Below are 17,501 nucleotides of genomic sequence, written 5' to 3'. Positions count from 1 at the left end.
TACTCAGTTCTGCAATGGAATTCCGCTTGGTGCCCATAGAACGAAATAAAGCACAGAGAAATACCTATCTAATGACCTAACTCTCAACTCTGTTGGTTTTGGGGCAATTTTGACGCATAGTCCTTTAAAGTAAATTTATCAAACGTTACCATCCCAAATATCGGCGTCTTAGCTTTATCAGAAGCGTTAAAAATAGCATAACGTAACCAACACGTTTCTGGAATGCCTCTAAAAATGGCCTTACTTTTCCAACAAAACGAGGTAAAAAATGTACACCTGACGGTTACAGAGTTACATTGCGATCGCGAGCGATCATTATCTCTGTCCGTATATTACGTACGTAATAAATTAATAATACTAATAAATAAAGGCGCCGAGTCTGTCTCGTGTGTGTGTGTGTGTGTGTCACGCACCTTCTGTTTCTCGTCCTCGGAGCGCGCGTCCATGCGCACGTTGGCCCACGGAAGGTCCTTGGGCCACCACGGCGGCCGCGTCGACTCCCGGCCCCAGCCGGGCTTGCCGCGCACTGCGTGTTTATAATACGGTTACAAGAGTACACATTTATGTTTAAAACGAACTACTACATAAACAAGAAACCGTCTATTGAATGACACCGAAAATAATATATTGGTGGCATTCCGATTTTGGAAGATTGTCATGTGAAATAAGAGTGAAAGCTAAGCAATACATTCATAAATAAATAAATATTATAGGACATTTTTTACACAAATTGACTAAGCCCCACGGTAAGCTCAAGAAGGCTTGTGTTGTGGGTACTCAGACAACGATATAATTATATAATATATAAATACTTAAATACATAGAAAACAACCATGACTCAGGAACAAATATCTGTATCATCATACAAATATGTAAATGTCCTTACCAGGATTCGAACCCGGGACCATCGGCTTCATAGGCAGGGTCACTACCCACTAGGCCAGACGGGGTCGATTGATGATGATGTTGCTTAGGATATCGACACACAACGTGCCGTATGCACAAAATGTTTATATAATATCTTTGAATGCTTGAGCATGGGCGGGATAAAGGCCCGTATCAGCGTCTCGGTTTTCAGTATTCCGTTGATGAAGAGAAATGGCTCGAATAGTAAATTAGTCGACACCTAAGTCGACGCTCGAGGCGTGGCATGCGGCGTGGCGCCCTTGTTAACCTTCTGAACGCCATCTGTAAACTCAGTTAACTCAAGAACGCCATCCACACGCCAATATCTTTGGCATAAGCTCGCCAATATAAACCGTACTGGAAACATTACAGGTTATACTTAGTCAACGTACGCCATAGCACTTTTAGGCGTTCTTGGCACCACGGGACGATTTCTTAGGACGCCTTTAGGCTTCGAGCAACACGGAAGGGAGGCGGCATTCGCACTATTTCCCCTCTGCCGAGGTACAAGATTAGCGCGTCAATCTAATCTAGCGCGGGTAATAAAACTAGTTGCACTTGGATTTTTCACTAGACCGAGTCCAGACGCGCGCGTGAACACTGCAGCACAAAAATGCCTGTTTGCTCGGTTTTTTGTTATAAAAAGAGGTCGGGGACATCAAATTTACAAAAAGAAAGTGTTACATTTTACATGTAATATTTTTTTTTACATATCATACGTTTAATTACATTCAAACACAATTATTATATTTTAGTCTCATGTAATTGTTGGATTTATCGATTTTGCTCGCTCAGTACAAATTGCGGATCGGTCGAGCGACAAATCCGACTTCTCATCTCTCAGAATACAATAACATACTTCAACGAAAATGTGTTAGTGTGCGTGTTGTGACACTTGTCACTCGTCCGCACACAAAAAGAGATCGAGGTTTGCAAGATTTGTCTTTGACGTGTGTCATTTTCTATGTATTTGTGTCGTCATTACAGATTGGATTTTGTATGTAAGTGTGTGAGAAGTGCGACTGTGTGCACCTTTCCCCCCGCGAAAAATGGCAGAAAGATTTGTACGGTGAGATATCGCTTGGGCCCCTCCCTTCCGATGTGTCGGAAGCCGGTGTTGCTCGAAGCCTTTAGGCCTAAAGGCTTCGAGCAACACCGGCTTCCGATACACAAATACATAGAAAATGACACACGTCAAAGACAAATCTTGCAAACCTCGATCTCTTTTTGTGTACGGACGAGTGACAAGTGTCACAACACGCACACTAACACATTTTTGTTGAAGTATGTTATTGTATTCTGAGAGATGAGAAGTCGGATTTGTCGCTCGACCGATCCGCAATTTGTACTGAGCGAGCAAAATCGATAAATCCAACAATTACATGAGACTAAAATATAATCATTGTGTTTGAATGTAATTAAACGTATGATATGTAAAAAAAAATATTACATGTGAAATGTAACACTTTCTTTTTGTAAATTTGATGTCCCCGACCTCTTTTTATAACAAAAAACCGAGCAAACAGGCATTTTTGTGCAGCAGTGTTCACGCGCGCGTCTGGACTCGGTCTAGTGAAAAATCCAAGTGCAACTAGTTTTATAACCCGCGCTAGATTAGATTGACGCGCTAATCTTGTACCTCGGCAGAGGGGAAATAGTGCGAATGCCGCCTCCCTTCCGTGTTGCTCGAAGCCGTTAGGGGTTCTTGGTGTTCAAAGCGTTAAACAATGCCTGGCTGCACGCTCCACCGGACGCTCGCCGCTGAAACCGTACACTATAGCTACTCACCCATAGAATACTTGAGCATGAGCGGTATGAAGGCGCGCAGCTGCGCCTGGGTCATCTTCTCCACGGGGGTGGGGATGCCGTCGATGATTAGTGGCGGCAGCTCGAACAGCGACGGGTCGTCCTGCGGCGGCGGCGGCGCCTGCCCCGCGCCCACACCGAACTGCGGCTCGTTATTATGTTTATCGTATTCGTTGATTGACATTGTATTCAAATCGAGAGCGGTGGACTTGCGTGATAGCGCTATTGAGCTTTTAAGGGATAACTTCATAATATGTGGCTTCCCATCAGAGAAAAGTCTTAATTCTCCATGTGCAATAAGGACGTTTATATCAGAATTTCTGTTGGAATTTCAGATGGAAAAGACCTCATTGCACTTGAAGCATAAGCCATTCTCTGATGGAAAGCCACACATATTCAGCACATACGTGTCAAGGGACTTTCAATGTTAGCACTCGAATTTAAGGTTCATATTAGATTGCACTAAAATGAGTTTTTCGGAACTTATGTACGAAATATTATTTGACATTTACTAGTCGCTTTTCGGTGAAGGAAAACATCGTGAGGGAACCGGACTAATCCCAATAAGGCCTAGTTTACCCTCTGGGTTGGAAGGTCAGATGGCAGTCGCTTTCGTAAAAACTAGTGCCTACGCCTATTCTCGGGATTAGTTGTCAAGCGGATTCCAGGCTCCCATGGGCCGTGGCAAAATGCCGGGATAACGCGAGGAAACCGTTTTAATTTGCTCAAAAGAAGCTATCACGCCGTGTCAAATGCGCACGTGTTGAAAAAATGCCGCAAACATTAAACATGCACATATTTTAAATGGCATCAAAAGTGGCTGGTACCAGTTCAAGGCTACCCAAGCCTCCAGACATATAAACAGGTCTCTATCAATAACGGGTTAAAATTTAAAAGTGATATTCAGCTACTTTTGAGGCCACATTCTCATAAGCAAAATAATTGTTATTTAGCAAAAATAGTCTCGATCTGTTCTTGAAATTTTATAATATTTCGTAAGATTTTAAGTTTGACTTCATTGCGTTACAAAATGACCCAACATAAATATATAAAAATTTCAGCAACAGGAGGAGTGTATAAGGTCTGGCCATGGAGATAGTGGCGGTGGAAAAATGACAAAAAGTGTCAAGTCATGTCTATACACGGTGGCCGCTTTCTAAATGGCGAGACTTATACCCTAAATCAGCTCATTTAAAAAAAACATTAACAGACAAAGATTGACATCAAACATAAATAATAGTAGGGGAGCCCACGATGCTAAATCGGTATTTACTCGAGTGTCATACAGACCTATTGGAATCGAAATATTAGATGATAAGAAGAAAAAAAAGTTATATAAAGCTTTTTTTTTCAGCGAAGCGGAAAGCGTCTACAATTTTTTTTTAATTTCGGGAGGTTGGTGGAGGGTTAAAAAATCGTTAAGCAGTTTGTGGGTTTGGTCCTTTTTGTCCACTTTAATGCTATATTTTTTCTATAACTTAATGTAACACTTATTTGTAGGCATTTTCTTAATCTGACGAACACAAGTTTGACGCCTAATTTTTACATTGTAACCGTCAGATTAAGGAAATGCGTGCAAATAATTATCAGATTTAGTAATAGCACAATTATAGCGTTAATTTGGACTAATATGACCAAATCCTTGTGGAATCTGCTTAACAATTTGTTGAACCCCCCGCCAACCAAGGGCTCAACAAAGATGGCTAAAAGGGGTAAAGGTAGACTACACGGGGTAGCAAAATATCATTAATATTTTAATCTGACGCGCTCGAGTAAACACAAAAATCCTCTCTTGGGCTCCCCTACGATAACATGATCAAAAATATATAAATACGTATATTTTGTTATAGTTAGTGTAAAACTGTGAAAACCAGCATTACAAGCACACACTGCACTCTCTTAATAATGTATCAAAACTTTAGCCACATAACGTCAGGTGACAAGCAAAACTCACTAATTACCACTACAAGTTCATAGCCATAGTGAACCATATTAGTACTTCAATAAGGTCGATTTTTGTTTAATATGTTTTTAGTAATTAATTACTTTCTAGTTTTACATGTATGTAAAATGTATAATTATTGGTGCAATAAAGAATATTTACTTACTTACTTACTTACTTTTGCTTGTCACCTGACAATAATGTCACTGTCGTTTTGTTAACTGAGAAGATTGTGAATTTTTATCAGTGAATAATTCCAAGAGTTTCATGGCTAGTGTAATGGCATGGTAGTGTAATTTTATAAGCACGTCGGGGTCACTCTTTATTCGTCACGCTTGAAGTGTATCGATAGCTAGTAAATAGAAATAGTTGATGTCTAGCTAGGGTTTCTGGTTTCTCGACTTTTTTTATTTCTCGAGGCACGGGAATTCTCGACCAGGATTTCTCGAGTTTCTCGAGTATCTCGAGAAATTTTGAAAGTATCAAAAAACACCTTGTTATTTTAATTTTTTTGCTTTATTACAAATCAGACTCATAGGAGTCGTAGGTAAGATCAATAATCAAACAAATGGCAAATTTTTAGCTCCCAAAAATTGCACTTAATAATCAAAATCCAACTACAAAAAAAACTATAGGTGCAGTAATGCGCGCCGGCGATGTGATATGCTATTTATAGTGTATTTCTTTAGGTATTTAACAAAATGAAAATAAATCACAATATGGTATTTTATAAGGTAAGAATATTCAAGTTTTTCAAGTATTCAAGTTTAAGAATATATCGGGATGATTTGATTTTTAATAGTAATTTAGTTTTGTAATATTTTGTTATTACATGGCCATATAATTCGTTTTTTTAACGTTAGAAAGAAGATAAGCGATCTTGGCGTGTATTTTTAATGAAAAACACTTAAAAAAATAGGTCACAAATATGTAGGAATTATAAATCATATACGATCATTTATATAATTTTGCTTTCATAAGTAAGTAATAGTTTCTAAATTTTTAAAGCGTTTTTTAATAAAAAGACACGTCAAGATTGTTGACCTTTTTTCTAATGCTAAAAAAACTAATTATAGTAATAAACCTAAAACGAAATAAATTATTTAGACATGTAAGGGTAGTATTTCAAAAGTAAAACGGATCAAAGCAGTTCTTTATTTGGTTGGTTAACTAATAAATGTTTTAAGTAGGTACCTGGAAATGTAAAAAAATCATTGTTTACATTTATTTAACTGCTTAAAGAAATACACTATAGACACATCACATCTTTATACGCGTGTTTCTTGTTACTTATCACAAGAGATTTATTTCTCGAGTTCTCGAGGCATTGAGATATTTTTTTTCCCGTCTCGACGAAGGACAAATTTCTCGAGATTTCTCGCCTCGAGAATTCTCGAGCAGAAACCCTATGTCTAGCGTACAAACTTTATGACTGGTTACTAAACCTGGCCTAGTGGTTTATAGTAAGTCTGCACTACAGTGGCTTAGGGTGGTATTCCGCCAGTCCAATTTCTTGGTCCAATGTGCATTGCGTCTCACTCTCTCATTAAGCAAAATGTTACACATTGTTTGCAAAATGTTAGACGTAAATACACATTGTTTGCAAAATTTTAGACGCAAATACACATTATTTGCGTCTAACACATTGTTTGCAAAATGTTAGACGCAAATACACATTATTTGCGTCTAACACATGGTTTTCAAAATTTTTGACGCAAATACACATTATTTGCGTCTAACATTTTGCTTAATGAGAGGGTGAGACGCAATGCATATATATACGACTCTTAGCAACCGTCAAATTGTGGAAGCGTCACCATAATCGTCAGATTCCTAGTCTATCAGTGTGCTGCCAAATCAATGTTACCTCAGCTTAGACGAACTTTACAAGCATGTAAGGTTAATGTGGAGAAGACCATCATAGGGCAAGAACTCTCGTATTTGAATACGTACTTCGCTCAGACCAAAGAGAATTAAGTAGACTCTTATCTTTGCTCAGACACAGAAAGGAAGACCTTCACTCCTTCTGCTCTACCGACTTTCAGTAAGTTGAGTATGTGTTCAAGAGTTATAAGCAACGAAAGAGCTTGTAAACGGTCTTACCTGAAAGTCGGTCTTTACCACATTGACTTTAATCGTTTCACGCTGTTTCTTCTGGTCTATCTAGCAATTCTAGCAGTTTAATGGCTCCTTAAGCATGTAAGCGTCACTCTCACTGGTAACGCGTGTCAAAATGTTACCTGTTGCGCGAGCGCGTTTTCCAGCTCCTCCATGATCATGCACCGAAGGTTGCGGACCACGTCCTCGAGCGGCTTGGCGCCGAACACGCGGTACGAGGTGTTCGGCTTGCCAGGTGTCGCCACCAGGACGACGGCTTGCTGGCCCACGCGGGTCGCGAACTCTTCTATTGTTTGCTGTTGTAAATACAAGCACATAATAAAGAATAGTACTAGGTATTGAAGTTCCACTCTCTATAGAGCGACCGCTTAAATGAGCGGGGAAGGTGCGCCCGTCGCCCCCGTACCGCGCAGGCGAGAACTCATTTAAGCGGTCGGACTATAACAGCGCATATTACGACAGATATGACCGTTAGGTGGCGTAAGCGCGAGCAGGAGTCTGTTCCGTAGCGGTGCGCGGCAATTACTATGGCTAGACACCAAAATTGGTGTGGGCCACATGTACTTGTAGCGACGCGACGAAATCGCGGAGTGAGCCACGCCTGATACAAGTCAAAAATACAATGTAGGTCTTCTTCTCTTTTTTATGTTTTGCTGTAGTAAATACAAGTCAAATATAATGTAGGTATTGGGTCTAAAGTGGCTTGGCGCCGAACACGCGGTACGAGGTGTTGGGCTTGCCAGGGGTCGCCACCAGGACGACGGCTTGCTGGCCCACGCGGGTTGCAAATTCTTCTATTGTTTGCTGTTGTAAATACGAGCACAGAATAAATAATAGTATTAGGCACAGAAGGCCCACTTTCTAACAGCGTCTATTACGACAGATATGACCGCTAGGTGGCGCAAGCGCGAGCAGGCGTCCGTTCCGTAGCGGTGCGCGGCAACTACTTTGAGTAGACACCAAAATTGGTGTGTGGGCCGCATGTACTTGTAGCGACGCGACGAAATCGCGGAGTGAGCCACGCCTGATACAAGTAAAAAATACAATGTAGGTTTTCTTCCCTTCCTTATGGTTTGCTGTTATAAATACCTACAAGTAAAATATAATGTAGGTATTGGTTCTAAAGTGGCTTGGCGCGTGCTCGGCGCGGTAGGTGTTGGGCTTGCCCGGAGTCCCTACAAGGACCACTGCTTGCTGGCCCACGCGGGTTGCGAATTCTTCTAGTTTTTGCTGTATCGTTTCGAATCAGCGATATGCATGTCTATAGCGATGCCCTGGTCGCACCATGGATACCCTTACATAAAATGCTGTTTTATGGGGCTCCCTAAGGCTTGTAAACTAAATACATAAATGTTGGAATGGTTCACCAGAACCAGCTTTGTTCGGTCAATCGGATAGAATGACTGGAACTGGAATAGCGGACGAATAACAGTAGTAGTTCGAATTTCACATATAATATTGCATGTTTCCTTTAACTAAAATTTTTCATTTATCTTGTTGTTTCTCACCCTGAGTTTCCTGAGCAGGCGATTCTGGTGTCGCTTCCTCACTGAGGGGTTGGTCTCAAACGAGTGCGGTCTCTTCCTCTTCTTTGAGGACGCAATGGCGGCCGCTGCTGCCATTCCGACGGGACCTGATGTAAACAAATACATATTTAGTTGGGGCGAATTTTACAAACCTCTAATTTAAGGTGTGTCCTGATCTAGCCAAGACGTGCACCGTTCATGAACCGCAAGCCACTGACCGGACGGCGCATATACTAGGTACGTAATGCACGCGAGTAGTTAGCGATCTTTTCGTTTCGCAAATGACGGCGAACAAATGCAGGAGTGCAGCCATTAGACACCTGAGCCTATCTACTACGCCACAAGCTGTAGAACTGAGAGTAGTCGTCGAGCCGACCTAACTTTACACTTTACTACATGTGCTGCTACAGGCGACACTGGCCGGCGGCGGCGAGCTGCTTGGTGACCTCGTCGCTGAGCGCCGTCTTCATGATGTCGGCGCCGTCGTCGTACGCCGACCCGGCGGGGGCGACTACATGTGCTACAGGAGGGACACTGACCGGCGGCGGCGAGCTGCTTGGTGACCTCGTCGCTGAGCGCCGTCTTCATGATGTCGGCGCCGTCGTCGTACGCCGACCCGGCGGGGGACGACTACATGTGCTACAGGAGGGACACTGACCGGCGGCGGCGAGCTGCTTGGTGACCTCGTCGCTGAGCGCCGACTTTATGATGTCGGCGCCGTCATCGTACGCCGACCCGGCGGGGGACGACGCGCACTCGTCCTCATCATCCGACGCGCCGCTCAGACCGCAACCGTCTACTTGCGACATGTCCTGCTCACAGAAATAACGTCTGTAATGTCCCTGTAATTCCTGTTCAAATCCAAAAATTCTACAGGTATATATTAGTAAGACAGATCTCGTGGCCTTTTCTTTAAACCCTGTTATACACATCAGAAAAATAATCTAATAATATTGACCAGTATGGCACCAATAAAATGTTTCCTCAAAAATTAGAAAACTATTTCACTTGATAATTGAAAATCTAGCTGCCCAGCAGGCATCAAAACTTGACGAAACAAAATTATTTGAGCACATTAAACATGGTTGTATAAGGTGGTTAAGTTTTTCATTATACTGAAGACGTAAACATCCTACAAACAGCAACGCTCTTAACTGTCCATTGGTGGACCTTATGCCTTTTGGAATAAGTTCCACCAATGCACAGTGTAACAGTGTGGGCGATGGTACTCTACACATGTATTAAAATAATTCAAGTGTTAGGTGAGAAATATCAGAAATCTATGGGGTTAATGTTCCAGTATTTTTACTATCATTTACATTCTTTTGGTTTCATAATAAATAGTTACTATTTTTTTCAAACGATTTTCAACAAAAAGGGACCTCAAGATTTCCCTTTTTCTAATCGTAAAAAAACGAAATATAATAAACCTCTGCTACTTTTGTCCCCTGGCAGACTGGACAGAATAACAACTGAGAAATAGTTGATCCACTTGATCCACTCCAATAACTGACCTCATCAGGCATGTCAATAGATTCCGTGCTGACTGCAGAGTTCATGATGTAGTCTTCGTCCCTGCTCTTGACCAGTACCATTGGAGCCCTCTACAGGTTTGAGAGGATGGGGGTTGGATCACGCCGGGCCTATGTACTGTATCAATAAATATTACATTATAGTGTATACATTTTTTACAGAGGATAAAAATAGCATTATGTATTTTGACAATTATAATAATATTCATGTTTTGTATGAACTTGATTTTTTGAGAATTATCCTAGTAGATCTTCTGTATAGGAATTAAAGTTGTTGTGTTTTCGTATATTTGTGTTACACACCCAGTATAAGTAACAGCCCTCATAAAGGAGCCACTGGTAACAGACGCTTTGATAAATCAACATTGTTTTCATGAATAAACCGGCCAAGTGCGAGTGGGACTCGCGTTCCAAGAGTTCCGAACATTACTCAATTTTTATCAATGTATTTTTTATGTGGAACACAAATGAAATGTCATTAAAAACACATAGGGGTCGGATCAAAAACTAAGTAATTAAATCCGAGTCACGCTTGACTGCACATTTCTAATAGGTTTTCCTGTCATCTATAGGTAAAGAAGTATTTTGTATACATTTTCAAAATTTTAGACCCAGTAGTTTCGGAGATAAAGGGAGGGTAATGGTCGGACAGACAGACAGACGCACAAGTGATCCTATAAGGGTTCCGTTTTTTTCCTTTTGAGGTACGGAACCCTAAAAATGTATTAGGTTGTGTTTGTTTTTTTACCATGCCATTTCCTCATAATACAGGATACAAAGTAAAAAATTTGGATGAAAATGTAAAGTTAGGTATGTTATGTGTTTAATTTTGTCCTTCTTAGCTATTTGTCAGGAGTATGTAATGTAGATATACATTGTCTGAATTATTCTTATAAGAATTTTACTTACATAAAAATAAAAAGTTTATTTATTTCTCAGTATCAAATAGATTTCATTAGGTATTCTTAATACCTATAGACTGCTAAGTAATTCCCTTCATAATGTGTGTTTCGTGCATAAGAAGTAATTTCTAATGTAAATCTCAAGTCATTTGCAAATTGCAACATTCATTTGCATCTCAAACGAGTCCTCAAAGTCAAATGGTAATTTACTAGAGTTCACTAAACTATCCTTAACTATCTATTGTATGCTCGCCTAGCTAGAGCACGGAAAATCAATACTTAAGCTCGTCATTTCTAGATGAATAGATGAATGAAAATTCACCTATATCGAGCCGGCTATTACAGAATTAGCACCAACAATGACCACATCAAGCTATATCTATCTGATTCGAGCTGCAAGAATCATGCAGCTGCTATTTACTGACACTCATCAGTGAAAACTGCATTTGGGCTTTTCAGCAAATGACGCATTCCATTTTCAGCGAATGTTTTGTTTAGGTGCGATGCATGGTGGTCGAGACGGGTCAAAATTGAAGACGAATGACACAAACTCTTTTGCGGCGGCGTAAAGGATAAGCCCAAATGAATGGCCATCATGAAGGGAACTCGCGCCGTTGGAGCAGGCTCAGATAGAATATTAAGACTACGGCTGCGTACGCACCTGCGTGATTTGAAACACATTTCGCAATCCTATTAGAAGCCTCGCAAATTCACAATGATGTAACAGCTTCAAAACAACACTTTTTAGGATTTTTTCACTCAACTGGAGCCTGAATTCACGAAATATGTGCACTGCACAAGAGACCCCGAAAACTCCGAATCCTCCATTAATATCGATCGGTAAAAGCGAGTGAACCGCATCGACTTCATAACTTCGGGTCGCCATTTTGTACGAGTCTGCGCGGTGAGAATTTCCTTTCGCATTCGCTTGGAAAGGGAAATCGCCCCTCGGCCCGAGGGGGGATAAGACTTTCAGCGAGAAATGACTACGGTGATAAGCATGATTACAAACAAATTACTCACCAAAATGCTCCGGCAAAATTATCTTATAATTTAATACGCCCAGCGCAGCGGGCGATTAGGATAAATTCCAAGTTTATTTTGGAAAACATCGATCACGTCATACAAAGTAGCGCCCACTAGCGAGCTTTTTTGTAAGCTATCTGACGTTCAGTAGTAAACAGTGTTTTCAGTTATTTGCAATCAGCTGATTCCCATTACTGATTTATCTTTCACCCGTTAGGAAAAAAGCGAAAGTTTTGTGAATACAGTGGTTCATGTTCGTGGATTATTGATTATGTAAGTTATATACCTGTTATATCTACAGTAAAATGCGTTCAATACATTGTTAAATAATGTTTCAACTGATTTAATAACAATAATCAAATAAGCTATTTGTTTTTTGTTTTTTCGAGGTTTGTGTTATACTTATAGAGGCTGAATAAGTAAAATAACATTTATTCAATCACTTGTTTAGAACTGAAGCCTCTTGAATATGTGTATTCATAATTTATGACAAAATGTACACATAACCTAAGCTACACCATCATTTTTATTTGCCTAATTAATATTCTTAATAAAATGCTGCAAGACGATGAACTCTACTGCTATTTTGTATATTAGTAGGTAATTATTGCTGATTGAAATTAGAGTAATCAATAATTCATCGCTGGTATAAGGAAGTGGTAGACTACTTTTATTTAACTATATTTTTTTAATCTACTATCATAACCTCACTATCATTGAGAAAATATACTTTACATGCTTTAGCGGTTAGGGGCGCGGGAACAGTGCCTGCATGATGGGCACCTTGCCGAGGGGCCTAGGCTTAGAAGGTAGGATTTAGGGATTTTTATTTTTTTCTTTTATAAGTAGCTGATAATTTGTTTACATGCAGTGTTTTTAAATAAAGCTCTATTTCCTGCTTTAGTAGTAATAGTGTTTTGTACTAGGTCTTAGTGAGCTTCGCCCTGACCAACCCCCTTGTCCCTATTCTTCTAAATCGCCATATTAAGGCACTGTGGGTTCAGGTTCTTCTCTCACTCTCACTGAGCGTAAGCATGAGCGAGACGGCTGTACGTGCCCGGGATCTAAGATGATGTTTTTGAATTGTTATTTTTTGGTAGGTAGGTAAAAGAAAGTAATTAATGAGTTTGATCAAAATAAAATTGCGGTTTTTGGGGAGCAATTTTCATAATCACATTCAGTTACAAATTTTGAAGATGCGTTCTAGACCTATGTTTGTGGTTTTTTTTATCACGCAAAATTCAAGAAATCAGGTTTCGAATCTATTTATTTGTATATTATATTATTATATCATTGTCTGAGTACCCACAACACAAGCCTTCTTGAGCTTACTGTGGGACTTAGTCAATTTGTGTTAGAATGTCCTGGGTATTTTTTTTTTATTATAGCCTCTTTATTTCCATAGCTCTTTTTTAGTTTCTGTTAAGATATGTTTTTATGCTGTTGTTTCTGTTGTTTTTCCTCCTTTCGTGAGGTATGGATCCCGTTTGGGTAAAGGCCTCCTCCCATTTCTTCCATAAATGTCTGTGTTTGGCATTGTACATCCAGTCTTTTCCTGCAACCTCTACTATGTCATCAGTCCACCGTTTGACTGGTTTGCCAACTTTCCTCTTGGCTGGTAATGGTCCTTTCCATCTTGTTGTTAGTGTTGTCCATCTGTCATCTGTATATCTTGAAATATGTCCTGCCCATTGCCATTTGAGCTTAAGGGCTTGTGTGAGCGCATCTTTGACGTTTGTTTTTATTCTTATAGTGTCGTTTTTAATTTTGTGCATTTTGTTTATTCCCAGTATGCTTCTTTCCATGGCTCGTTGTGTGGTGTTTATTTTTTGTTTGATCTTGTTGGTGTAAGTCCACGTTTGACATCCGTATAATAAACTAGGCAGAAGGCATGTGTCCATTACTATTCTTTTTATCTTCATACTAAATTTTCCTTTCAGAATTTCTTTGAATGACCAAAACTTTCGCCATGTAATATTTTTCCTTCTATCTACCTCTTCCTCGTTATTAGTCCGTGAAAAGGAATGGTCCTGGGTATAATACCTATTTATTTATTACTAAAAGATTTGAATTTCTGATTTCATGATGTGCCAAATATGCTACGTCACAAAAGGGGGGGGGGGGGATTGAAATAATCTTGAAATCCGTGTGATATTATTTATGAAAACCCTTAAGTGGGAAAAAAATAAACCGCAAATTAATTCAATAAACTCTATAATTTCATATTGCATAAATTTCATCACTTATTACACCTAGCTGACATAGCGCTTACACCTAAATGACTAATTAAACATACATTAACATGTATTCGTTAGAATTTATAATAAAATTAAGAGAATCACATCATTAGTAGTTCGTCACTGTCTGTTGCTTCATCGCGGTCTCTTGAACTCACTGGACTCTTCAGAAGAACCTGTAACAAATAATTATTATCAATAAAACAATTAAAATAAGTATTTGACAGTCACACAAACCCGCAGCCAAAAAGCTGTTCCAATATATTGATTTTTAACAAACACGGGACTTAATCGCGTAAAACTTACGTTTATTTATATTTATTTATTTATCGCCTGAGTCTGCCTGTGACCACGAACGTAACGTCACGTTCGAAACGTCAGGCCATAAATAAACGTAAGCTTTACGCGATTAAGTCCCGTGTTAGTTATAAAAGCTGTTCCAATCCAATCGACGTTAAGCTTTAATTTTCAGACGATATGCTTAAATTAGCTTAGGGCTAGCATGGGGACTATTTGCCCGAAACCTCTTGTAAAGAGGATGCCTACGACTATGCCTTCGGCAGTCGGGTAAAAAAACGTCTAAAAGTAAAATAAGTAACGTCTAACATCGCTAGCAATAGTTTTCAAGTCGCCACCCTCTTATTAACAAGAATACGAAGCCCCCAGGCAGTGACCTAGTACCGTGAATTTCGAATACGAGTACATTAATAGAGACGGGGCTGACGGGGCTGATAGAACCAAAATCCCCAAGATAATTTTTTTTTGTTGGGTAAAAAGTTACCCCCATAATTAAAATAACAAACAACACGTTAGCAATAATTATTAGGTCGCCCTCCACTCGCTTTATTACGAAGCCCCCAGGATCGTGGATTTCTAACATTTAGACTTAGAGACGAAACTGATGGAACGCATATATCCCCAAAATACAGGTTTCGGTTATGGGGTAAAAAGTAATTTCGTAAAGTAGGTATGTAGGTACTATAGTTAATTATAATTAAATATAATTTTCAGAGATTCGCCATACGAGGTATTCGTAGGATTGGTAGAATTACAATATTATCCAAATTTATCAACTATAAAATAAATTCGCTCGCAATAGTTTTTAGGTCGCCACCCTCTTTACGAAGCCCCCAGGGCAGTGACCTATTATCGTGGATCTAGAGGGCCACTCCCGCGCACCCTCTGGTTAGCGAGGGGTGAATGACACGCGCCCGTAACAAGTGCAGCCCTTGACTTCGCCACGCTATTGATTTTTTGAGATAAGACACGCGCGCGCGGATTTGTGTCCGAATAAAAAAAAACCGGGCAAGTGCGAGTCGGACTCGCGCACGAAGGGTTCCGTACCATAATGCAAAAAAAAAAACAAAAAAAAAAAAAAAAAAAAAAACGGTCACCCATCCAAATACTGACCACTCCCGACGTTGCTTAACTTTGGTCAAAAATCACGTTTGTTGTATGGGAGCCCCATTTAAATCTTTATTTTATTCTGTTTTTAGTATTTGTTGTTATAGCGGCAACAGAAATACATCATCTGTGAAAATTTCAACTGTCTAGCTATCACGGTTCGTGAGATACAGCCTGGTGACAGACGGACGGACGGACGGACGGACGGACGGACGGACGGACGGACGGACGGACGGACGGACGGACGGACGGACGGACGGACGGACGGACAGCGAAGTCTTAGTACCCTTTGGGTACGGAACCCTAAAAAGTTAATCTACTTTTGATCGCGTTCCGGTATGTTCGTATTGTACGAGATTCTAGTTGTTTAGCAAATTCTTTTGTCTATGTTCCCTCCTAACTACAAAACACCCAACCGACATTATTTTGATGAATGGAATTAGTTTCGTTTTTTTTTTGCACAAGTGGCAATTTTTCGCGAAATCATGAGAACTATAAGAATACATTTTATTATCAATAAAACACAACAGAATATGTCAGGGGTCTCCGCACTAGGCTACGCCTGTATCGCCTATAAATAACTATAAATTAGATTTAGATTAGATTTCTTAATGTCAAGATGAAAATTACACTATAAATTTGCTACATTCGTCAAAATTATGTCTATCTTCTCATCTTGATCATATTGATTATAATTTTGTATTACATCTGCAATTTGATACTATGGAATTCGATAACAAATATTTTTTGTAATTTAATACTGAGTCAGAAACACGTCAGAAACAAAAAGTTTCTCAATGAATAACTTTAGGTACTAGTAACCCCATAAAACCCTCCCTAAGGGATAAGGGTGGGCCGAGGGATTTACCAAGCGTGACTAAGTGTTTTATAGGGTCACGCGATGCGCACACGACGGTCCCATTTGTTTTATACAACTAGAACCTTTGTTAGAATTTGAACTCTATTGCTGAGGAATTAATGTTCTATGGAGTTATTCGTATGTCCCCCCACGCAACGCGCAACGCGTCCGCAGTCGCGTGCGCAGAAGTAACATGGATACACCCCTTTTAATTTGCTTATGCGTCTCCCCTTAAGTAAATTTCCGTAGGGTTGATATAGACAGGCGAGGCGCCGTTTAGACTCATTTTTTTTGCAATAGTATCAACCATAAGGAATTCTTCACGATCCATACATTTCGATAGAAACGTTTTGTAAAAAATTAACACTGAACAGACAACAGAGTCCTAGATTTTACATTACTGCATGATCTGCTACGATGGCAGTCCTTCATTAGCCTGGTTCGCAGTAACACGCTATAAAAAGGGAGGGCTCTTGGGGAACATATACCTAAATAACGTTGATGGATACATAAACAATTAGTAGATGATAACTAGCCGCTCGCACTTGCCGCTGCGGCTATGACGTCCCACCTCGAAGTCAAACGGCGCGATTCGGGAAATGAATTAGAGATTCACTAGATATGAAATAGTAAAGATATGTGATGTTCCACGGCAAAAGGTACCTTATGGCGGCTGGCGCTTACGTCGCATAGCGCCGCAATTATATTATATCTCTAATTCATTTCCCGAATCGCGCCGAAAGTGAGTTGTTCGTTTCGTTGTATAGTACAGTCTGTACATTATAAGATTTATAAGGTGTTTACCCGAGCTGCGATGGCAGGCGCGGCCTCTCCAGCCCGGCTCGCACACACAGGCTCCACCGCGGCAGGAACCGTGCCGGCAGCCGCGCGCACATTCGCCGCCGCGCCGTCCAACCTCGCAGTGGTTGCCGCCAAAGCCGGCGGGGCAGCGGCATTTATTGACGCCCTTTCAGCGCCCGCCGTCCAGGCAGGGAATGTTCGTTGTATAGCTAGTACAGTCTGTACATTATAAGATATTTACCCGCGAGCTGCGATGGCAGGCGCGGCCTCTCCAGCCCGGCTCGCACACACAGGCTCCACCGCGGCAGGAGCCGTGCCGGCAGCCGCCCGCACATTCGCCGCCGCGCCGTCCAACCTCGCAGTGGTTGCCGCCAAAGCCGGCGGGGCAGCGGCATTTATTGACGCCCTTACAGCGCCCGCCGTTCAGGCAGGGAATGTTCGT

The 17,501-nt window shown here is 40.6% G+C and overlaps 2 protein-coding genes across 4 annotated transcripts in view; both read right to left on the bottom strand.

Annotated features, from left to right (window-relative positions):
• Positions 1-11,527, bottom strand: part of LOC134789735 (DNA-binding protein Ewg) — a 35,105-nt gene extending 23,578 nt beyond the window's left edge. The window contains exons 1-7 of the mRNA XM_063760368.1: positions 11,394-11,527; positions 9,813-9,948; positions 8,957-9,110; positions 8,281-8,405; positions 6,895-7,068; positions 2,695-2,854; positions 414-526 (exon numbers count right to left, since the gene is read on the bottom strand). Coding sequence (XP_063616438.1) covers positions 414-526; positions 2,695-2,854; positions 6,895-7,068; positions 8,281-8,405; positions 8,957-9,110; positions 9,813-9,893 — 807 coding nt within the window. The 5' untranslated portion in view covers positions 9,894-9,948; positions 11,394-11,527. The remainder of the gene's footprint in view (positions 1-413; positions 527-2,694; positions 2,855-6,894; positions 7,069-8,280; positions 8,406-8,956; positions 9,111-9,812; positions 9,949-11,393) is intronic.
• A 2,428-nt stretch (positions 11,528-13,955) lies between these two features.
• Positions 13,956-17,501, bottom strand: part of LOC134789704 (protein shifted-like) — a 32,734-nt gene continuing 29,188 nt past the window's right edge. For all 3 annotated transcript variants that reach the window (XM_063760327.1, XM_063760325.1, XM_063760328.1), the window contains one exon: positions 13,956-14,171. In XM_063760327.1, coding sequence (XP_063616397.1) covers positions 14,131-14,171 — 41 coding nt within the window. In that variant the 3' untranslated portion in view covers positions 13,956-14,130. The remainder of the gene's footprint in view (positions 14,172-17,501) is intronic.

Source organism: Cydia splendana, chromosome 4 (assembly GCF_910591565.1).
Source record: "Cydia splendana chromosome 4, ilCydSple1.2, whole genome shotgun sequence".
NCBI lineage: Eukaryota > Metazoa > Arthropoda > Insecta > Lepidoptera > Tortricidae > Cydia > Cydia splendana.
This window is presented reverse-complemented; position numbering and strand designations above follow the sequence as displayed.